Source organism: Urocitellus parryii, unplaced genomic scaffold, assembly GCF_045843805.1.
Source record: "Urocitellus parryii isolate mUroPar1 unplaced genomic scaffold, mUroPar1.hap1 Scaffold_37, whole genome shotgun sequence".
Lineage (NCBI taxonomy): Eukaryota > Metazoa > Chordata > Mammalia > Rodentia > Sciuridae > Urocitellus > Urocitellus parryii.
The window spans coordinates 6,933,146-6,957,957 of NW_027553327.1; the positions used below are offsets into that span (position 1 = coordinate 6,933,146).

The window sequence follows — 24,812 nt, forward strand, 5'->3', positions numbered from 1 at the left end:
AGAAAGAAAAAAATTTTTCAAGCTTAGACTCTCCTGAACTACTTTTCCCATTCGTTTTTGACCTCGTGGTTATCTTGGAAAATATAATTCTCTATTTTATGGAAATGGTGCACTGTTTAAAATAAATGGATTGGAGATAATTAATTTAAGAAAGTAGATAACTCATTTCAGAAAATGCAGGTTTTATATAGACAAACTGGCACATACCCTTTGTAACTACTGTTTTGCTTTTGTTATTAGAGTATTAATAATATCTACTGGTATGTTCATCTTAATCACGTGACATGTCGTTATAGCCAAAAGGAGTGGAAGAGCCTGTCTTGGAGATTTTTCCGGGGAAATTCTGAGGTCATTCATTATGAAGTGTACCCTGCAAGAGTGGCTGAGAGTAACCACAGTGCTATTCATGGCTAGAGCAATTCCAGCCATGGTGGTTCCTAATGCTACTTTATTGGAGAAACTGTTGGAAAAATACATGGATGAGGATGGTGAGTGGTGGACGGCCAAGCAAAGAGGCAAAAGGGCCATCACAGACAATGACATGCAAAGTATCTTGGACCTTCATAATAAATTATGGAGTCAGGTGTATCCAACAGCTTCAAATATGGAGTATATGGTAAGGATGTCTTTCAAGTGGTAAATACAAAAGAAATGTTTATTGATGCTTTCAGCCATCATGGTTAGATTTCTTCATACTTTTCTTTAATCTTTTACCATTGTCCTGTATGAAATTAAAAAAAAGCTTTTTTTCAAGGATATCTTCCTCTGCACATTCTTTATTAGTGTTCCTCTTATTTCTAAGAGCTCTTTGAATTTCAGAGAATTAAGTACCTTTAAATGCAACTAAATTGCTCCAAATTCTACTCTCACCTGAAAGTCTCTATACTGCTGGACAGCAGGGGCATTGGCTTATAAGTGACTTAATAGAATAATGACATTCTAATATCTGATAGAACCTTATGAATGGTGGTTGTGGAAAGTTCCAAGATAATGAATCTGAAGAAGCTTTCTGGATTCCATATATATATATATTTTTTTTTTTTCTAGTGGGCCTTTGACATTATAAAGGGCATATTTCTGTGGTTGCTTTATATGTTACAGTGCTTCAGCAATGACTTTCCCCTTCCCTGGATTCATTTTTTTGTGAACTTTCAAGTATAAAAATAAGGCTGGGCAAAGTATTAAATAAAAATATCCACCTTATCCTTGATAACCTTATATTTACTCAGCATCAATTAACAAGTTTGGAAAACTAAATAACTTCTGTATGAGTATATTCTCCATATTTAGAAAACATCAATTATTCATGATATTACTTCCATGAATTAGCTATGCACTAGCAAAGCCTGATAGTAAATAGCAGTTGGTGACACCAAAGATTCTTTAAGGAACATTAGAAATAATATTTCTCCTTTCCATACATTGCAGGGTGTAGTTATTTTTAATGCATTCTGGTTTTTCCTTTTTTCTACATTTACATTAGTTGTCTTGGGTATTCTTCATTTAGATAACTTTCAAGAAATATAGAAGTCTTAAGTTTCCATTACCCATTAGAAAATATTGCATTATATTGTTTTGATTTTTACTGGGCAAAATATTTTACCCCAAAGAAGGTAGGTAGTACTCAAGAGAAATTGAGAATTGGGGACCAGGCTGTGTGGATTTAAATTTTGGCAATGACCCCCACTAGTTGTGTGATGTGGGGCAGTTTCTCTCTACTTCATTTCCTTATGTATAATGCATGTACTAATTTTAGATGGTTGTTGTGAGGATTAAATGAGATAGATAACCTGTGCAATGTGTAGCTCATTAGCTAGTGAAAGACAGCATGACTTCTTCATCTACCAACTTTCAAACAGGCTCCCAATTAGGGAGCCTTTCCAAGTAGGCCACTGTATGCTTATTACATGTGTCTAGGTATTCAGTAGCTTTTTCTTTAAAATAAAAGAAGACCTTGGGAGTTCAAACCCACAAAAGGAAATCTGAAAATATTTGTGTGTGATTTAAGAAATTTATGGAAATCATGAAAGAACAGTTCTGTGATTCCCTTTCATGTCTGACTTCCAAAAAAAATAACTGTCTATTGTATGATGTCTGGTCTGGGATGTTTATATGAGTTTCTTTTTAGTTTCATTGGTTTCATTCTGTCCTTGAAATGTAGATTCAGAAACCAGCCAGGGTTTATGTTGTGTTGCCCTTAGATACTATTAGCACTGGGACTGTGTCTTGGCCTTTAACCAGGCTTCAGAGGAGTTCAGTGCTTCACTGTAATACTGGGATACAGGATTTTTAGAATACACATTCAAGGGGAAGTTTAAAAAATATTACTTGTTGGAAATACTGTTGATTTATGCATTTTATGATAGTGTAAGTAATGATATAGATCAATCTTGTAAAATACAATTGATTCAAATTGTTATTTTCTGAGAAAATACTATTAAAAATTGTCCAAAGAGCTGTTTTCATAAAATCTGCCATGTCCTATGATAGATGCCACCACTTTTGGCCATGTATACAATGTATGTCATTTCTTATTCCATGTTTGAATAACCAGTTACCTTATTTACAATTAGTGCTTATTTTAGTGCCGGGGTAGCCAAGCCACATCCACACTTATTAGCATCACATCCCCACCCTACTCTTATCCTCATTTAACTTGAGGGTTAAACATTGACTCTGGAAAGCTGCGTCTTCCCTTGCAAAACTTACAGGTTGATTGAGAAGAAGGAATAGAAATACCTGAAGCTTTTCTAGTAAGCCAGAAAACAACATTCTTTCTTTATGGACAATTCCAAGGCAGCATAGAGTGGTGGAATGTTCTAACTGTGAGTTAGAATGATGAGCTGTTTGGTGTTTCATGAAGGTGGTCAGCATCACAAATTCTATAAGAGATTGGAGAGCATATGTCAATGAGAAGAAGAGGATCAGACACATGCAGGTGGCAAGGATTGTCAGGCTGATTATCAGGAACTAGAAGCACATTGAGCTGATGAAATCACATACATGTGGCAGAGTCAGGAAGGGGAGAAGTGAGTTATTGACGACAGGAACTAGTAATACTGAAGAGAGATTTTCTATATTTAATTTAGGGCACATTGAGAAATGGAATCCTTTTAGTCATCAAAGGAAACTCTTGCTGAAGATGCAATGGGTTTTAAAGGAAAAAATACTGGCTTTGGAACTAAATAGGGTCATATTTTTTCTCTGCTGATTGCTGGTATTAACTCTGATGGTTGGCAACAATTATGGATATTGTTTCTTTCATTGGTAAAATCAGTGAAAAAATATAAAGCCCACACGTTCCCTTGAGAGGACACATTGGAGTCTGTTGAACAGGTTTGCTTTCTTCAAGCCTTTCAGTCCATGAGCTGTGAGACCTCATTGTTTGGCTTATACATTCTTATGTCCTTGTTTCCTCCTCATCCTAAAAATTTGTTTCCCAGGATTTTGCTTTTTGTCCTTCTTCCTTCTATGGTGACTTTTCTCCCTGACTTTAAATACCCTCTGATGTTCATGGCTTCGTGTTCCATATCTCCATCTGAGCGCTCTCTTTGTGCACATCTTTCTCATACTTCTTCCTGTCCCTTGCATGATCTCTGTGTGATATTCTTCCACAGAGATTTCAAGCAAAGGATTCTGAAAAGGAAACTAACTACCTTTTCTTTCACTCTCATTTGCCCACCTGCATTCCTTCTTGACATCTTTCTCAGTGAATGTCACTGATGTCTGTCTGCTCAGTCCCAAGAAACAAATGAACCAGCAGGTAATTAGACCCCTCCTCAAGTCCTGCCACCCCTTTCCACACACAAACACGAATACCAACTACTTGACTAGTTCAGTAGAGTTTGTCTCAGGAATATTTCTGAATTTGTCTCAGAATCCCTTCTATTTTATCCTCTTGTATATCATTTGCTCATTGCCTCACATCTACATGGGTAGTAGAGTTTTCCACCTGCCTAGCATACCAATCTCTTCTTAATTTACTTCTGACTTAATCCACCCTCCTCCCTTTTAGGAAAACTGACATTTTCATTAAACAAATATATGCTCCGTCACTCACCTATACTCTTGTCTCCTCCTAGCAAACTCCTATTTATCCCTCAAGGCTAAGTTGAAACATTCTTTCCTATGATGTTTTCTTTGGTGTATTGATTTCCTTACCCTGCTCCTAAAGCACTTCATTGTAGCCTGTTAATAGTATTTAAGTTTCATTGCAATAAAATATTTGCCTCTCTGTTTTCCTTTCCTAGAACATTAGGGATCATACCTTATTTATCTTTAGCATCCAATGCTTGGTGCATAGAAGAGGTATTCAGTAAGTGTTTGTTAATTAAATGCTCAGTAAATATGTGTTGAATGAAGGGATGGATAAAAGAACAAGTAAGATTATATGTGGGATAGCTAAGAAGGTCAGGTAATAAGAATTAAAATTATTATTAAATAATTAAAGTTCTGGAAAAAAGAATATTACCAACACCAGAGACACTGAATGGAAAATAGAAACAACTTGAGAAGAAGGCATAAATACTTCAGATAATTCAGAACCCCTCAAAATTTGTTTTTTCAGATACTCAGGGGATGCTAAAAATTATCAAGTGTCCTGGAACTTAAATAGCAAGAAGTAGTAATGGGTATTTGCATCTTGTTAACACATTTTTTAACATGTGTTCTCTTAAAACATTATATAGATCAACTAAAATCTAAAATCATTTACTGTTGTACAAAGTGCAGCTATGTCTAGAATGTGCCTTAGCAATCAAGCGCTTGACCTAAAAACGACACACTGCCCAATTATATAAACCATTTCCTGCTATTACTACTGTTTCCATGTCTTCCTGAGACCTGTTGGCAGCCATCTGGGAGAGTTGATGGCTGGATGTGTTTACTCTCATCTCAAATGTGGGTGAGGATATGGGCAGAAGCTTGGCAGGACTGTATTCCAAATGTGAACAAAATACCACTGAAGGCCTCTCCTTTTGCTAAGCAACCGGAGGCTGTGAACCCAGTGGTACTTACAATGTGCAGTGTGTGATGAGGCAAACAGTGGCTTGGTTCCAATGTGTCCCTTGCATTCTTTCTAAGGCCATGCTTATAATTGGAAATTGGGTTTTTTCCTTATGTGTTTCATAGCACATAATTCCAGAAACTTAACATGGGGCAGCCTTGTTTTTTGAACAGGGTAATGCTAATCTGGGATGTACAAATGATGTGCAAAAGTCTCTAGCTGTGGGTTGCTGTTTGCTATCATAAATCTCTTATTTGCCCTCAGCAACATATATCTAAAAATAAATGCAGATGAACACGTGATGGCTTTAGACTCATTGACCCATAACTCAGTGTTTACACATTTCTTACTCTAAAATAGTATCCTCAGTTTATCACAATGAAAGTTTCATTGTAATTCTTGATTCCTAATGCAATAGTTTTCTGTGAATAGTGCTTCTCCGGTTATTTTCAAAATTTAAATATTGTTAACTTTATGCAGTACCTACATGCACTTAAAGGTACATCTCCTTTATGTTTCATATAATATTATTATTTAAAGTAACTAAAATTTCTTTATTCTAAATTTAAAATAGCTTTTTTTTATATACCAGGATTGAACTCAGGGGCACTTGATAACTGAGCCACATTCCCAGACCTATTTTGTATCTTATTTAGAGATGGGTCTGAGTTGCTCAGTACCTTGCTTTTTGCTGAGGCTGGCTTTGAACTCACCATCCTCCTGTCTCGGCCTCCTAAGCCACGGGATTACAGACATGTGCCACCATATCCAGATGAAATAGATTCTTTGATTTTCCCAAAGTGTTATTTCACTTCAGTAATGCTTAAAATAATATATATATTTAAAGCAAATAATATTTTGATTTAAGTATCTTCATTTACAAGATTTTAAAGTTTATGAAAATTGTATTTAAAAAATGCATTGACACTTTAAATTTTTTTCTTTTGGAAATTGCTATTGCTTGTAGAAATAAAGTGACCTTATAGCCCAGTTCTACTGAACTTTATAATAACTGTAGAGGAACTCTCTGGAGTTCTGGGAGTTACTAAATGTAAGCAACTGAAGTAGGGCTTTAGACAGGCAAGACATGGCATGGAGTTACAATGAAATAATCAGAGTTAGAAGAATACCACAAAATTCTGCAATTGTAATAATATTAATTCTTTTGTTCAATATATGTTGGTGTTTACCATGCACTGTTTGAGGCCCAGCACTGAACCTAGCAAGCGTTCTTCCTAGCAAGGAATAGATGTGAAGCCCCTGAGTGTGCAGACCTGGCAATGTGCCTGATAAAGCTGGGGAAGTGTAGAAAACGAGGTTGAAGAACTAGTTAGCAAGGAAAAATACAGGTCATTATAGAGATTCTCCCTTTTAGTGATTAAATTTTTTTTTTGAGATTTGAATAGAGGAGGAGCTTATCTTATACTTACTCAGGACTGTTTGGATTTGTTGAAAATCATATTTAAGTGGTGAACAGAGGGGCAATGATGGGAAGAGAGACACAGTGACTGCAGTAATCACAGTGACGGTGGCTAGGAATGTGGTGGCAGCTGTGAAGGTGTTGAAAAGCAGCAAGAGTGTGAATGTAAACCTTTTTGTAATCATAACATTGATCCTGAAAAATTCAAGAAAGCCTTGTTGCCAGATTATGCAATTGACTTTGCTTCTAGTAGGCTGGGATTTTCTGCATCTAGTACAAGATCTAAATCTCTGTATGCCTAGGCTTCAGGTTTTTGAAAACTGAGGGCATTATCCATTCTGGTTTAAATATTAATGGAGAAGTTTCTGGATCTGTCAACTTGCAGGGTCTTCCAGAGTGGTTACAGAGATTCCAAATATCACCAGTTACTTGATACTCATGTTATCAGCACAATCCTAAAAGTTTAAGGTGGTAGAATTTACCTTGCCTTGTAACTTCCTTGAAAAAAGAAGTCTGTTGTTTTCCTAATTTATCTCCTCCCCAATCCCTAAACCCAGCCATTTACCCTGTTCCATGCATAATAGAAGATGAGAATATTAGCATGAGATTCAGAACAGGACAGTGTATTGCTAATGCTCTGCTAACTGTAATTTTTCAACTTAGTTTTAAAAAGGAAATTCAAGAGGGAACAGATCTCAAATTACAGGCAGTCATATGAAAATGCAATTTCCTTGCATTTTTTTGTTATCTTTACTGAAGTCCTTTATGAAAGATTGAAAATATATATTTGTAGCTATATATAATCACGGTTAAGAGTGATAGTTCAGGATCATTTATTCTTTGTTATCATTCAGGTTGTATTCTCGTAGATATTCCTTTTAGGAATTCATACAACCAAATAATTGGACATGATTTAAGCATCTGTTGACTAGTCCTGTTGAATAGTAGCGGAGGGTTTCTCTGAGTTGCTGGCTTTTGAAATGAAAACTGAATTACAAGGAGTCAGCTAAGCAGAGATACACAGACTATTATTCTAGGCAGAAGAAACATACCGAACACAAAGTCTTCAAGTAATCTATTGGAGCTTCATAAAGAAGGTCAATGTGACTGAATGTTCCTCAGTAACAGGGGAAGTGAAGATGAACTTGATACACAAGCATGGACCAGAGAACTTTTGGGTCTGGTTGGATTTTATTCCTAGTATGGTAAGCCACTGGACAGTTTCTTTTAAGGAACTGATGTAGCCTTATTGCCAGTGTCAATCTCTGTCAGCCTTTCACTGAGTTAGGAATCCATCACTATATTCTAGGGAAAAGATAGTGGTGACTTGGGCCAGGGTGAGACTGATAAAGATGGAGAGAGGTATGTGCTTTCAGTGAATGTTTGGTAATAATATTGTTGACTAGTTTTGTAAACAGTGAGGTATAAGAAAGAATATAGAATCTTCTGAGTTTTTTTTTTTTTTTTGTGTGTGTGTGTGTGTGCATGCACTAAGGATTGAACCCAGGGCCTTATGTATACAAGGCAAGCATTTTGCCAATTGAGTTATACCCCCAGCTCCTGTTCTGAGGTTTTAAAAGCCCCTTGGTGAATAGTTGAAGCATTTGATGAGACAGGAGGAGAAACAGCAGGAGAAGGTGAAGGTGAAATCAGGATTTTCATTTTGGCTAAGTTTAGTTTGAGGTTCTGAGCCATCCTCAGTTGCATTTTAAGGTCAGTGAAGAGATGAAAATAATTTAGATAAGAGTGTGGGGATCATATAGATATTGTTAGGAGCTATCCGAACTCAACTTGCTGAGCAACATCATTTTAGAAGAAGATTTATTTACAGGGGTCGACACCTTAGATTGAGCCCAGGGGCATGGTACTATGAAAAGATCCAGCAGAAAGGAGAAGCCAGCAAAGAAGTTGAGAACAAGTGGCTGGCAAGCTTGGAGGGAAAGACAGATTAAATTGGTGTCACAAAGCCAGGAGAGGAAAGATTGACAAAGGAGAGGTCACTTTTTTCAGTATTGCTGAAAAAGCTGTAAGATATGAAGATAAGTTAATTTTGTCAATATGGAGGCTGTTGGTAACCTTCTTACGGGATTTCAGGGGTGAAGTGTGCCCAAAAGCCCTGGTGAGGAGTAAGAACAGATTAGAGGATATGCAAATGAAGTAACTTACCTACTCAATATACCATTGCTGTGAAGGAAATTGGAGAAATGGGAGACTATAGCTATAGAGGCATATGAAAAAGCTTTGCTTTAATTTTTTGTGAACGTATTTATAGGTCAGTGGAAACAAACAAGTTGAGAAAGCCCTTGGTGTGGGAGAGAGAAAATAGAACTACAGGTCAGTTCATTTATTCAAACAGCAAAGGCTGAGGCTGTTGACACAGAAGTAGGTCATTTGGTGTGTTTGATAAAGAAAAGGAAATTTTTATATGAATGCTTTTATTACTTCCAGTGAACTATGAAGCAAAATCATTAGCTGGGATTGAGTGGGAGGGAAAGAAGGGGGTTTAAAGATAGGACTATTATCACTATTATGAAATAGTGATTCTGGAGATTCTGAGTAAGGGAACTTATGGAGTCAGACATATGGGAGGTGTTGAGATACTTCAAGCTCACTTTTCTCTCATTACTTTTAAGTTCAGAAGTCTATTAGGTATGGGAGAAGTTTACTAGTATGTCATGATGTTACTAAAAAAAATCAGATATGGTAAATAATGGTGCCTTCTCTATTTTGCCATTGTTCAGATCACTCTGTCCAGCCACTGCCCATAGTGCCATGGCTTGACTAGGCAAAAAAGAGATAATTTAAGTCATCATAGGAGGGGATCCATTTTAAAATATCTGGATATCAGACAATACAGATCAGGATACACAGACCAGATAGTATATTTGAGGTTTACATTGAAAACTGAATGCTAAATATAGATATTTGCATAGGAACTCTAAAAAATACAATTAGGTACCATTGACCCAACTATGTAACTTGCATTCATGGGTTACTAACTGGCCAAAGATAGGAACCTAACACTGTGATCTTGTGAATCTTACTGGTTTTCTTTAGTCTATACTGATTAATAGAATCAATAAGGTATTACTGTGTCAACTACCTACATGTAGCTCATTGGGGGAAAGTCAACAGATAGCCTGTATTAGTGGCTCATCAACTTCAAAGGCAAAATATGAAAACCAACGCAGTATCTTTTGCATAAAGCAGTTCATGCTTTATATTTTACACATTTAACTAACACATATTTTGAAATCAGTTACCAGGATATTAAGGGTAGAAAATATTTTTCATTAAAAAACCAATGAGATATGGTTTGTTGGGTAGAAATAGGGGTACTTTATTCCATTTCCCTCAAATTTTAATGTGCATAGACTTCCCTGGGTTCTTGTTAAAATGCAGATATTGACCTAGTAGATCTAGGGGTGGATCTAATATCCTACATTCCTAACAAGGTTCCAGGTGATTATGGTAACTGCTGGGATCCCCATATGAAGTAGAAGGAAAGCTTGAAGCAAGGTTTAAAAGCAGACATGAATAGCTGACTCCAGAATTCAGTTTCTTTAATTTTCCCTCTCAATGATTTCTTTCTCCTTCTCTCTTTTTATATTTAGCAAGTGTAACAACTGATGCAGGAGAAGAGAAGCCCCTTTCCACCCTCCTAAGTATTTAGACTTCAGAAATGAAGAGGCTTGGACAGCATGTCCAATATGTCGGCCTACTGTTGAGCTCCATCTGAGGAGTAGGAAATGCAACATCAAAATTTGGCAATGACCCTGCTCTACAGGATAGTGAAAGTGCTGCCAGTGACAGGAGACAATTCAAAGGCATATGAGTGAGAAGGGAGGAAGGCGAATTTCAGAAAGGGCAGGTCTCACTACTAGGTGAGACCTGCCATGAACATGGAGTTATTATTATGAGCTCTCCCTTTTATGTTGATGGTGTTGCAAATCCAGCATTAAAGAGCAGTCACCCAAATACTGACATGATAATGCATTGGGGTGGCTCTTGAATGAAGATGGAGTAAGGACATCAGATCTTATCTGTGAAGAAAAGACCAAGAGGTCTCTTATGCTGAGATTTTTGTGAACAAAGTGAGTAAAACCAAAACAATAAAAAGCAGTGCTATTACATGGGAACATCTCTGTACTCATTTTGTATGCCTTGGGGTTTTTATGCTGATCAAGCTCATTCATCCCAGCAGATTATTTTTCTTTAAGGGGTTTCTACTTTTCCTCATAATCAGCTTTTGAATAAACCTTCCCTCCAGAGTCACATGTTGCCTCCACCCCAGTTCTGGTCTCCATAACCTCCTAGACATGCCTCTGCCTCTTCTCTATATGTCCCCCCTCCCCCCTGTCCTTGCATTACTTTGTGGTTAGAGACTGTGCTGTAGTAATCTTTGTAATCCCCAGCTGAGCAGCTCACAGGTGCTCTAAGCTCAGTATTATGCTAGTTGGAAGGAGAAACACTGTAATGAATGAATACAAAGATGACTAGATTTTTCAACAATTTAAAGTGGACTGAATGCAAAGGATTTGATTCTGTTTTGACAAGTTAGTTCCGTTAGAAAATTGCAAAGGCATTCTTCCCAGTGAAGTAGAGAGCTTATGTTTTACTTAATTTTCCATTTTTAAGTGCAGCAGTTTTTTGATTAGAGGGAAAAACTTCTTTAGTAAGCATGATGGGTTTTTAAATTCTCATGGATTTTGTGATTTTCAGAGCTGCAATGGGTCACTGACATCTCTGTCATGTGATGTGGGGTGGTCAGAACCTCTCTGAAGGCAGGGAGGGGAATCTTCCTGAAGATAGAATGATCACAATGCCAGGGCTTTCCACTGAGAACTGTCTTCAAAATATAAATCACCATGTGGTAAGAAGAAAACATTAGTATCTTTTAAACTGCATAAGCATAACAAATTCAGAATGAAGGAGTGGCTAGGGGAGGTATATTAGAAGAGGTATATTTTGAAATGCTATTTGGAAGAGGTTATAGTGATCATGTAGCAGGGTCTGTAGTAGAGAGCATTTGGATGGTGAGAACTTTATCTGCAGTTATTGGTAGGGAAATATGAGTGCAGCTTTGAAGGGGAGAGTGTGGGAGATGTGATCTGTGTGAACTGATCTGGGCCTCTATTTTGTAGATATTCAAAGGGATATTTTCCCAAATAATGGAGAACCTTGTTCTATTGAGTGATACTCATGGCAGACTTGAGCAAGAGCATATCACTATTAATTTTTTCTCTGCTTACCTGTAAAGAAAGATGTCATTGGGAGTAGTTTGGCAGCATTTAGTTTGGTTTCCGTAAATCAATACAAATTATTTTAAAACTTTGGGTTTCTTCATATTTTAAAAATATTTGTCTTAGCATATATAGATACATATGCATGTATATATACAAACATGTATTTCTGTGTATGTGTGTGTGTATATATATATATATATATATATATATATATATATATATATATATAGTATTGGTATCACCTAAACTCTTTTATTTAGTTTTTCTGTAGAGCACATGTTGTTGTATCATTTATTTCCTGAAGTTAGAAGCTTTAGAAGAAATGTAATCTTGGGAATTTAATGTTAGCAAGGTCTCCAATTATTTGACTATTAAGAGATTCGAAGCAATGCTAGGAATAACTTACTCTAAATTTTAATTCATATTCTGTGATTATTCTTTCATTTGAACTTTAGATGGCAGTGATTATCCTGTGTTTAGATCATTTAAAACTTTGGATTTAGGGAGCTGAGGGCATAGCTTACAGCAGAGTACTTGCCTGGCATGCAAGAGGCCCCGAGTTTGATCCCCAACACTGATGAAAAAAAATGGGTTTGAAATTCATCCTTGGTCATGTGAATATCAAGGTTCCAAATGGAAATTAAAAGTTTATATTAATTACAGCAGATTCTTAGAGTCTTGTGATTCTTAGAGTAATAGGAAGAAGAAAACATTTATTAAGATCTGGTATGTGTCAAATAATATGTTAGTTTGCTGATATAATTTTGAGATCCTTTTATACTCAGATATTTGTTTCTCAGGAAACAAATGATACATTAATATGTGCTCTACAGAAATAGAATAATAAAGAGAGGTCTATAGGCAGAGTGTGGACTGGGTTAAGGTGAGAGATGTACAGGAGATGGTTGGATGTCCAGCCTTGAGTGGTGGAGCCACAACCTAGTGGGACTGAAACCTGGAATTGGACTGTGTGAGGGAACACCATAACCATGGACAGGCAGAGAGGAGAGGACTCAGAAGGCATAATCAGTACTTAAATTGCCCTGATTTGTCATCCGTGTCTTCCATTGGCCAAAAACAACCAGAAGCCAGAGAGCCTGAGGGGACTCTAGGTAGTTGAGCCTTTTGAAGCATAGTACATGACATCAGGGGCTGAGATGACTGTATGGGGACAAATGAAGAATAACATAAAGTTTATTTCTCAGGTTTTCAGAAAAAGACTTTGGAAAGCTGTATGTGCATATTTACCATCATGATAGTCATTGTTTTAAATGTCAGGAAGAGGATGCTGTAGGCATATTCCCCAGTAAAGTGAAGAATCTGATAGAAATGCTATTGTTATTAAAATAACTTTCAGCTTCTTGGCAGTCAAGAAAACAGAAGACATAGAGATTGCATGGCTTTCTCTGGAAGCATAGAAACCTGTCATTCCTGAGGCAAGAATCTTTGATAATAACACAGAATTCTCAATACAGTGAGAGAGGTAAAATGAATAGTGTTATACTGGAGTTTCAAAATATGTAACATGCATTTAATGTTTCTTATATTAGTCATTGATTTAAGTGGGAAATTTGATGTTAAATTGTAGTGTCTGTTTCTATCTGTCCACCAACTTTTTCTTTTACAAAATTGTCATGTTAATGTTTGGTTTTAAAGTAGGCATCTCTAAGTGCAGTAAATTAAAGCAAGTTTTAATTAGTTTCAAACCCTGTTACTATTATTTTGATATTAAAATATAAAATATATGAAATATTAAAAACTGAATACTGAGGTCTCCTCAGATCTTGAGAGCTTAGTCCTGAAGAGTAAACGACTCTTCTCTTTACATGACAATGAACAGAGTAATGGCATTACTGTAGCCTTTATGAGAAAGTCTATAAAAAGTTATGACATTTACAGAAAAATTCAACTTCAACTGATAGGGACTTACCCCTATGTAACGGACGTCCTTCCACCTAAATTTAAATCATCATGTACGTCTGAGGCTGGGAACTTAGGTTCTTGTATATCTGACCTAAGTTATTGCCCAGTCTCAGGCAAATAGGTGCCATGGAAAAAAAGTATAAGGCACAAATTTTGAGTTAAAATTCTGGTTTGGTAAGACTCAAAGCAATAGAGAGAATTAGGAGAATATGTAGTGTGGTAGACAGCTTTTCATTCATGTGATAAATATTTGAGAAAATCAACTGACAGGAGGAAAAATTTATATTGGCTCATGGTTTCAGAGGATTCAGGCCATTGTGTGCTGACTCCAGTGCAAAAACATCATGGTGGAAGGAAAACTGTTCAGCTAGCTCATGGTGGCCATGAAGCAGAGAGCAAGAGAGTGAAAGAGACAGATAGACAGTGATAGGAAAAAAAGAGAGTGTGTGAGAGGGCGTGGGAAAAGGGGACACGAGACATGATATACCCTTCCAGGACATGTCCACACTGACCTACGTCCTCCTATTAGGCTTCACATTCTATACAGTTTCCACCACCTCCCAATAAAACCCTCAAATTATGAATCTGTCAATGAATTAATCCACTGGTGAGATGAGAGCCTTCACAATCCTGTCCTATCTCCAGATATCCACTTTTGAATGTTGTTTCATGGGGACCATGCCTACAATACATGAGCCTTGGGGGACACTCGAGATCTAAACCACAGCACATACAAGCTATAACATATAGTAATAGGTAACTTATATGTTTAAAAAAGATTCAGAGGAGGGTGAGATAAAGGGAGTTTTGTGGTTGCAGTTGGTTCCAAGAGAAGGGACTTTCCAAGAGGAAAAAGGATAAGGTTTAAGTAGTTAAGGAAGAGAGGATAGAGAGAACAGTCCTGTGGTTATCTCTGGTGTGACCAAGAAATATGAATGGACAGGTGTTAGAACCTTACTACTGAAAGCATGGCTTCTCAGCACGGTCCTGGCACCAGGTGAGACTTAGCATTTCTCTCCTGACCAACTGAGTCAGAATCTATATTTTGACAGAATTCCCTAGTGGTTTCTAAGCATGGTTATCTAAGGCTGGGAACCCAGGTTCTGGTACATCTGACCTAAGCTATTGCTCAGTCCCAGGCCAAATGTGAGACTCGAAATAATCAATAAGTGTTTATTTGTGATCTATTCTAAGCCAAATTTTATATAAGGAGCCATCGTAAAAGTTTATTAGAGCAGCTGTAAAGGGCCCATGTTGAGAATGGTTGAGCCACAAGGGCCTCAATTGTACAATGAGATGAGGTTAATTAATAGAAATGCTGGACAAAATGTAATGTAAGTGTTGTTTCAGATTAATGGCTCAATTGCACCATGAGGAAAGTCTGCCCTATATTATGCATCTGTTATAATATTAAATATAGTACCCGTGGACCCAGTGGTATGTGCCTATAATCCAAGTGGCTCAGGATGCTGAGGCAGGATGGTGAGTTCAAAGCCAGCCTCAGCAAAAGCAAGGTGCTAAGCAACTCAGTGAGACTCTGTCTCTAAATAAAATACAAAATCGAGCTGGAGATGTGGCTCAATGGTCAAGTGTCCCTGAGTTCAATCCCCTGATAACTCCCCCTCCCCCCAGAAAAAAAATATATGTATATGTATAGTATTAGTATAATATTAAAACACGGGTGTTTAATTGGAATTCTGATTTCCATATCAGAAATTAATTAATTTTAGGCATCTCTCTCAGGGGTTACATACTTTTCTTTTAGTGATGTGGCTTTGTTTTAGAGTCAATTTTAAAGAAACCTTGCCTGGCCTGCCTCACAGTCTCTGCAGTTTTCTGGAGACCTCACTGTGTGTATGGCCTTGAGGTGATCCTGCTCTCTAGTTGGCAGTGCCTCTGTGCTGGTGACTTAAGTGCTTCCTTTGAAACCTGAGCCTTGTGCATTTTCCCCACAACTATAAAGTCTTCTCAGGACAGGTGAAACAGAGCAGTTGAATACCTGCAGTAACCTCAAATGGCCAGGGGCACATTGCGGCTCTTTTCCATAGTGCTTTTTAATACCAGGTGACTCGCTAACTAAAATATCAGATGCCTTTTCAGCACAGAATTATTTATTTATTTATTTCGAAGATGTCTGTTTGGAAGAAAAGAAAGTTGCCTTGAAGACTTAGAATGAAGAGTTGTATTTGGAATTTGAATACGGTGACTTTTAAACTGTCTGATGTTGCTTCCATAGAATAATGAATTGTTGGGATATCTGGGTGATCCAGTTAAAGAAAGGATCACATGGACAACACATTTCATCTGATTATTTTTATTGCAGTTTCTGATTTAAATAAGAAAAAACAAGTGATTTGAGGAGGTATTTAATTTTTGAAGTAAGATGATTAATTTAAGAACCTGTCTTTTAGAAGTGGTGAGATAGCAAGAATAATCTCGTAAAGGTGTTATTATAAAAGATAATTATATATATATATATATATATATATATATATATATATATATATATTTAAATTACTTTGATATTCATGAGTTGACACAAAAATCACTGTGTTCCTGTTAACTTTCAGAAAAATTACACAAAGAGGACTGTGCCTTATTTCAAATATATTACCATTGTGTTTTCAGAACAAGGCTAAAGAGAGGCCTGGTTTTAACTTCTTGATTAAAAATATCTTCTTATTCCCTTAATTGGAAATTCGTACCTTTTGTTATATATATCTATTTTGAACAGTGTTAATACAAGCGGCTCAGAAACCATTGAGCTCTGCTTTAAAAATTACTCATAATTAGAACATCTGAAGTCTACTTGGTTATGTGATCTTGGAAGTCACAAAACTGCTTTTGCCCCTTAGTTAAGAGAATCTCTTTATTGTCATCAGAAGTATTATTTTACTGTTATTATGTTCTTATGGGTGCTGCAAAGTACTACAGGCCATTTCCAAGGGAACATAAGTCCAAATAATAGCATTTAAAGCTAAAAGGAAGGAAAAAGATATTTTCCATTTCTATGATGTTACAGATAAGAAAAACAGAAACCAAACTTGACATAATCAAAGGGATAGAGATGAAAAGGTACAATTTTAATAGTATTTGATTTATGGGTTATTTAATTACCTATGGTTGAGTAGTTTTTACCTTGGTCTCAGCCTATACAATAAAATGGGAGGAAAGTGTGTTACTCATGCCCTTGAGGTATTTGTCCAGAACACGAAGCCCTCAGGAAGGGACATTTTAGCCTCACAGAAAGCTGCTCTCATTGGTTCTGACAGTATGCTCAGAAACGGGGTGGGTAGTATTGGAGATACAGGAGTGGTTTTCCAAATTATGTATGTCATGGGACCCAATGCAGGATGTTTGTGAAATTAATTAGTTTTCCTCAAATTGAAGTATTCCCACCCCTTCCATAATCACTTTTAAATTTTTATTATTTGTTAATTTTTCCTATATTGTATTGGTGCATTATAATTATACATATGTGCCAATGATAGAACCATGTAATCTGGTCAATATCATTCTATTATATTGAGTATATATCATTCTGCTATATTGAATAAATCCCTGTTTTCCTCCCTTTCTTCCCCACGTGGCCTCTTTTTCTATTCTACTGGTCTCCTTTCTACTTTTATGAGATCAAAGACTCATCTTTTCCCCCCTTTTCCTTTCTAGCATCCACATATGAGGAAAAAAAACAACATATCACCCTTGACCACAGAATTTATTTTTCAGAGTTTATTCCAAATGCTCAAACAGCTTTAGAAAATAGTTTTTTCATGTTACTTGAAATTTTCAGTGGTGGGAAGGCAAGGCCAGAGCATCCAACATAGATCCAGACGTCCAGCATTACTGCTTTTTTAATGCCACTGTGCTTATGTTAGATTATTATTTTGCTAGAAAGTAATGCATATTTTAAAAGTCCACATTAAGTTGTAAATTATGTCATGGACTTGTGTTTGTCATTTCATTAGATTACTTAATAGGATGATACTTAAGAACCGATTATGATTTTTTTTCACATTCATCTTGGGAATACATTAAAGATATATCACTTTTGTGAATACATACAACAAATTTAGTCTTATATATGTTTATGCTATTTAAAGTTTTTCAATAATTGATTATAACATGTTCTGTATGAAATGGATGTTTAACTTTTACATGGAATATGGTCTGTCTTTCACTGTAGTTTTTAATACTGTGTTAGCTTCACATTACTAAAACAAAATACTTGAGGCAATTAATAAAGACAAAAGGTTTATTTAGCTCACAGCTTTTGAGGTTCAAATTTAGGATTAGGTTACCCCATTGCTTTGGGCCTTTGGTGAGGGCATCCCATGGCAATGGTGGGAGCACATCATGAAGCAAGCAGTCACATATCAAGCAGAGAAGAAAATGAGTAGAGCCCACAGTCCTATGAGGGTATGACCCCCAATGACATAAGAACCTCTCATCAGGCCCTATCTCCTAAAAGTTTCACAGCCCCTCTTAACAGAGCTTCTCTGGGCACCAAGTCATCATATATGTATTTTTGGAGGACAACTACTCATATTCAAATCATAGCAACTACCAATTGCAAAGACTTAGTTATCAGATAATGCTCATCTCCAAACAGTTCATAGTGACTAATCAACATTCATCTTAAACTCTTGTATGACACAGTGCAATAAAAAATTTGAAGCTATGAAGAGTGAATTCCCAAAACATCAATTTCCAAATTATATAAATCTGAAAATAGCTATAAACTTACTATGCTCAAGAAGATATAATTGAAAATACTTAAAACTGTTAAAGGGAAAACTTCTCCATACTTAAGAGAGAGAAAACACTAAATTTCTAAGGAGTCTTTTTGCCTAATATGTAGTGATATAACTTACTGGTAAGCTTGTAGTCTTACCTCTACTAAAGCCATCTTCTTGAATGATTTCCAACTACTATTGAATACTCTATTTGAGCAAGATAGCAGATATCCTGGTGGGAATATGAACTGCTCATATTCATTCATATTTCACAAAGGATAGTGGTCAAAGTTTAATGTTAGTCCAGATAACTATGAATTTCTACTTTCTACAAATATAATATTTTAATACGAAAGTCATTATGTATTCAAAGTCTTTTGTTAAGATTTAAATTTGTACACACACATACTTGGAATAAGTAAGCCGCCATATTGGACTGGCTTAAAAATGTTAAGCTGGGAGTGTAGCTCAGTGGTAGAGCACTTGCCTAGAGTATGCAAACTCTAGGTTCAATCCCCAATACTACAGAAACAAAAACCAGAAAAAATACAATGAAATGAAATGAAGAATGTCAATAGTATTCTCAATGTTTCTTTTATTAATAAAATTTCATTGAAGACATTACTATGTTCTAAGAATGAACAACATATAAATGTTGCTGGAAAACAAAGGTGTTTTCATTTCTATTTATCTCGGGATCCATTTTATTAAATGGTAATTTTAGTGTAGTTTAATTTGAATGCTGGGTGAATAGTTCAGAGAGGAAAGAAACAAAACCAAAGCCCCTTAGGCCATCTTGATTTAATTTTCAAACCTGAATTTAAATAGCAATTCTTAGAGACCAACCTTAATTTTAAACAGAATGGGTACAATGAATTATTGATAGTCTTAAAACCTGAAATAACATGTTGTAGTATGAAAATATACACATACCATACTGTCATCATGTCATGACAGTATTTCTTCCAGAAGTGTTATATTTCCAGTACCTTGTGTTCTAATAATCTTTTTGATTTGTATTATTGAATCTGACCTAAATACCTATTCTTGATTACATTCTTTAAATAATTTATTTTAAATTGTCACTAATTAATATTTATTAAATATTGATAAAGGACTGAATTTTGCTGTATGCCCTCTCTGCCTCAGCCCTTATGTTAAAATAATAATGACCTTATTAGTGATATTATAGTTTATTCAATGTATTTTCCTTCTATTTTCAGTGGGCTTACCAAAAATTGAACTTGCAACTTAGAAGCAACTTACACATTGTGTATACACAATAAATGAATTTAGTCCTCAAAGTTGTCTTTCTGAGTAACCAAATTTCAGCTGACATATTTTACAAATTAAAAAAAAATTAGCCTAAAGCATATGAATGCAATATTTTAGATTTGATTTTAAATTCTATATAGTATATATAAACAAACTATCAAAATTTACAAATTTATTAATTTGAAGCTAGTTGTATATCTTCTCTAAAAAGGGTCTATCTTCAATTTTATCCAAAAAAAATAACATCTAAGATTATAGAACCATGTGAAACAAGAGCAAAATGACCTCAAATGACGGTCTTCAGGACTCTAATGCAGGTTATCTGGTGGTGCTCCTTTGGGGTCCTACATGTTTCCATGACCTGGATCACCATCACCTGAGGGCTTGGCTGGAGCTCAGAAAGCTGGATGAAATTCATATGGAAAAATAAAAGACCCAGAATAGCAAAAGCAAGTCTAAGCAGGAAGTGTGAATCAGGCAGTATAGCAATACCAGATTTCAAAGTATACTACAGAGCAATAGTAACAAAAACAGCATGGTAATGGTACCAAAACAGGCAGGTGTACCAACGGTACAGAATAGAGGACACAGAGACCAATCCACAAAATTACAACTTTCTTATATTTGATAAAGGGGCTAAAGGCATGCAATGGAGGAAGGATAGCATCTTCAACAAATGGTGTTGGGAAAACTGGAAATCCATATGCAACGAAATGAAACTGAATCCCTTTTACTCGCCATGAACAAAAGTTAACTCAAAATGGATCAAAGAGCTTGATATCAAATCAGAGACTCTGCATCTGATAGAAGAAAAAGTTGGCTCCGATCTACATATTGTGGGGTTGGGCTCCAAATTCCTTAATGGAGCAAGCTGTTCTTGATCTCCATCTCTGTGTTATCTCTCCACATTGTCTTTCCAGCTATCTCTTTGCTGTGGCCCAACTTTTAAATTATTGGCTCAGGTATTCAAGATGTTTCTTAAAATTGAAAATAAATATAAACCAAAAGCAGATAAAAGCTCTGTTTCCTAACCTAGCCTTAAAAGTCTTACAACCTCATTCTGTTTATTAGAAGTCACTATGCAGCTCAGACTGAAGGAGAGAGGGGGGAATTCATCTATACCTTGTGTGGGGAGAGCATTTTAAAACATCACTAGGCATTTTTTCCCTAGCCATATGTATCTGTGTGTGATCTTCCTCCAATTCCTGTCTGTTCCTGACAGGCGGTTGCTGGACTGGACACCTTAGGATAAGTGTAGTTTTGTAGTATGACTTAACAAGATGCAAGTCCCTGATTTCCAGCATTGTGGACAATTTGTCCTTTAAGGACAACCTATTTCTTAGTTCTGCTTGGAAACATGAGAGGTGATTATTTCTTCAACATTCTAGAAACAAAAGGAAAATCAGCATTTTGCTCATTTTCTGGGACTTTAGCTGAATTCGTTAGTTTTAACCTAAATTTTGTTTAGACAGATAACTATAGCAACTTGCATTATATTTTCATATAATAGATAAAATATGTAATTATAAAGTTAAGTCAAACAAATTAATTAGTAGTTACAAGTTAATGAATAGTATGCCCATATTAGCAAAGAGTACATGTCTGATAGATATTTATTTGTAGCATGCATTTCTCATATTTGTCATAAAACTGGTTATCTTGAATATTTGACATTAATTAACAGTAAAATTTAAGTTTTTATGAAAGTCTTACAGCTCCTAAGATTTTAGTTGCATGTAAACATATGTCCCTGTGTATTTTTCTGGTTAATAAAAGTGTTCAATAATAGGAATATACTTATTCTAACTTTGATTATATTTTACTTTGTGACTTTGAAAACATGATTTTCTTTATGTTTTCATAACATAAAGGGAGGAATTATTATCTAGGGAAAATTATATGAATGAATTATGAGACTGTTCCTCACACTGGTGTGTGTGTGTGTTTGTGTGTGTGTGTGTGTCTGTCTGTCTCCATGGTTTCTTTCATTTTTTAAAATCAAAGTAACAAATTCTCCCCACACCCTGACATCCTCCCTTCTTCAACTTCTACCTCACCTCTCTTCCTTCTGTGCAAAGCATTAATTCACTCATACTTGCTTTTCCCCACTTTCTTTCCACTTAACTTTTTAAGATTTCTCCCCATCACTGATCTGAAATTGCTCTTAATCCTGAATGGATACTTAGCAAACCTCATATTTCTCAACCTTTATATGGCACTGGGCCTCATTGCCCATTCGTGATTCCTCAAATCTCTTGTTCTGTCATTCCTGTAATCTAGTCCTTTTTAGATTCTCTCAATTTTCTGATCATTTTTTGACACAATGTACAATCTTAATTGTTCTTCCTCCCTTTTGATTTTGGTAACCCTATAATTTTTTTTAATTATGCTTATCATTCTACATCTTTTTTCCTGAATAAATTAATCTTTGGGTGAATAACTGCATAATTCTTCACATAGAACTCCAGAATTCCAATTATATATTTCTGTGCTCTACTTGGCAGATATATAGTCCTTGTACTGCCTGCTGAGATTCTGCCAGGGAAATCCACAGACACATACTTCTATTTCTCTTTCCCTTTTTTCCTTTCTCATAACATGTCAATCTTCACCTTTTCTGTTTCTTTACCACTTACTTTCAGTCTCCCATCAACTTTGAGGAATTTAGATTCCTAAATGTCATTTCAGTTCATCTACTCTCTGAAATCTCCTTGCTAGTCCTTTAGTTGTGCTCATGTTCTCTTCCCTGAACTCTTTCCCTGTCTTCATAACACTGAAGTGGTAGTGCCAAGATCAATCCCCTTTCTACCTGACTTAGTTCCTTTACTATCATGTTTAGCACACTGCCTATTTTTCAAATTAATACCAAGTTGAATTCTAAACCCAGAGCTTGAAAAGTTATTTCTGTAATCATTTTATAATTTTAATAATTTCCTTATAGATTATTTTAAAATGAATTGGTTGTCATTTAATTTAATGTATAAAAATCATACATATTTTATAGGAATCAAATTTATTATTCATTCATGTTTTCAACCAGCATTTATTGACAGACTCAGAAAATGCATGAGGTAAACTGCCTTGTGACAACTTTATGTCTCAGGAAAATAATCAGACATGCAATCAGACATTAATATTATAGTGTCATAGGTGCTAAATAAAGAGTCTTTGAGAGCTTCAATTTCTAAAAGAATTGAAAAGGTATCACAGAGACTGTGTTATGTAAGGTAGGATAGGAAAAAAAGAGTAGGGGTGCATATGACCAATAACTGAAGTTTAAGGCAAAGGAAACAATACCAGCAAGGAATAGCATGTCATCATAAGGAACAAAGACCATGGGTTTTATGTGTATGGGAATTTATTGGGTGTGTTTAAGCAGAAAAATATATTTGTGATCACTTTAGTAGCTCTCAACATTTGTAAGACAAATTGGCTGGAGGAAATACATAGTCAAGGAGATTAATTAGATGACTAATACAAAAGTCTAGATAAGAAAATCAAGATGATACGACCAAGATGTTGACTTTGTAGAGAAGGAAGAAATCCTAAGGACTGAATAATGAATGCTAAAAGCCTAAGAAATGTCCACACTCTCTATATGCACACTGTATTCTTGTAACTGTATTTTATTTCTGTTTTGAATTGTAGACATGGGATGTGGAGCTGGAAAGATCTGCAGAATCCTGGGCTGAAACTTGTTTGTGGGAGTACAGACCTGCAAGCCTGCTGCCATCCATCGGACAAAACTTGGGAGCACATTGGGGAAGGTAGCTTAAAAATGTGAATTTTTGTTTTCAAAAACATAAGTGCTAGAAATGAAATACTTATTAATTTATCATTGCAGACTTTCAAAGCCTTGATGCTTAAAAGAATAAAATATCATAAAATAAATAACAAAAATGAAATATCATACCAGAATTGTCAGCAGGTTTTTAGGCTTGTTTTAAATAATTGATACAATATAATGGACAGAAGTGCTTAAAATGTGCAACTTACACGGAACTATCTTTCTACCAAGTTTTATATATCTATTTTGCCATATTTTGTTTTGAAATTTTTCCAACTTTACTTATTCTTTGTGGTTATTTGCTTCTAATAGGTATAGACCCCCAACGTTTCATGTGCAAGCATGGTATGATGAAGTGAGAGACTTTAGGTACCCATATGAACATGAATGTAACCCGTATTGTCCATTCAGATGTTCTGGCCGTGTATGTACTCATTATACGCAGGTATGTTTGGGGTATGTTTCTCTTCATTTTTTTCAAATTTAATTAAGCAACAGGAGGAGAACAAAGTTTACTGAGTATGTGTCTTTATTATGTTATTTGAAATGGTTATTGTTTTAAAAACTCACATCATTACTGATTACATGAAACAGCCTTATAAATTTCTTTAAATAATAAAACTAACAATCACAAAAATTCCAAAAGACTTAAAAAGACATTATTTCCATGATTTTTCATATGAAACATCTTTTAATATGGCCTTAATAAATGCATATGGGGAGCAGTTTACTATCTTTAATGTCAAAGTTTTACTCTAAAGTATAGAACTTTCGTTTTATTTACCAGTAACAATTCATTTTATAGATTTATAGAATTTATGTATATTTTTTATATTTTATGTTCATATTTGGTATTGAATGTGTTCTAAACTTCTAAATAAAATAATAGGCAGATTTGACTAGACAAAACTCACCACTGATTTCAGTTTCTAGAATTCCTACAATCTATTATCAGTGAGACTAATAATCTACCAGTGAGATGAAACCTATACGTCTTTGCCATGTGATAAGATTTAAGATCAACTTGGAACTTCCTAATTACCAGTGGCACAATGAAAAGATCCTGTCGTATAAGAAATCTCAACACTTCAATTTTTTTCTGAGTGCTTTCTGTTTAAGATGTAAAATTCAGTTCATAGACATGTTAATATGGCAGACAGGTTTGTGAAGATATTAAATTTTGAATTATTTAGTAAGTTTATATTTCATAAATGCTGACATTTTATTCAAGAAAGAATTATTTACCTTTAGATTCCCTGTAAAAGTTTAATTCAGCAGAAACCAAAGTCTTGGGGAAAATACACTTTTTGATATTGTCTCATTTCATGTTGGTTGATAAATATTGGTTTCTCCAGTTCAATTTTATTCATTTTTCTCCTGGATATGTCATCTTAGTCCATCTTAGCCTGCTTTTTCTGAA

General features: G+C 35.4%; 1 protein-coding gene across 1 annotated transcript in view; it reads left to right on the plus strand.

Annotated features, from left to right (window-relative positions):
- The first annotated feature begins 358 nt into the window (after nucleotides 1-358).
- LOC144252107 (cysteine-rich secretory protein LCCL domain-containing 1-like) overlaps nucleotides 359-24,812 on the plus strand; it is a 42,491-nt gene continuing 18,037 nt past the window's right edge. Inside the window, 3 exon segments of the mRNA XM_077794661.1 lie at nucleotides 359-616; nucleotides 23,254-23,372; nucleotides 23,705-23,837. Coding sequence (XP_077650787.1) covers nucleotides 359-616; nucleotides 23,254-23,372; nucleotides 23,705-23,837 — 510 coding nt within the window.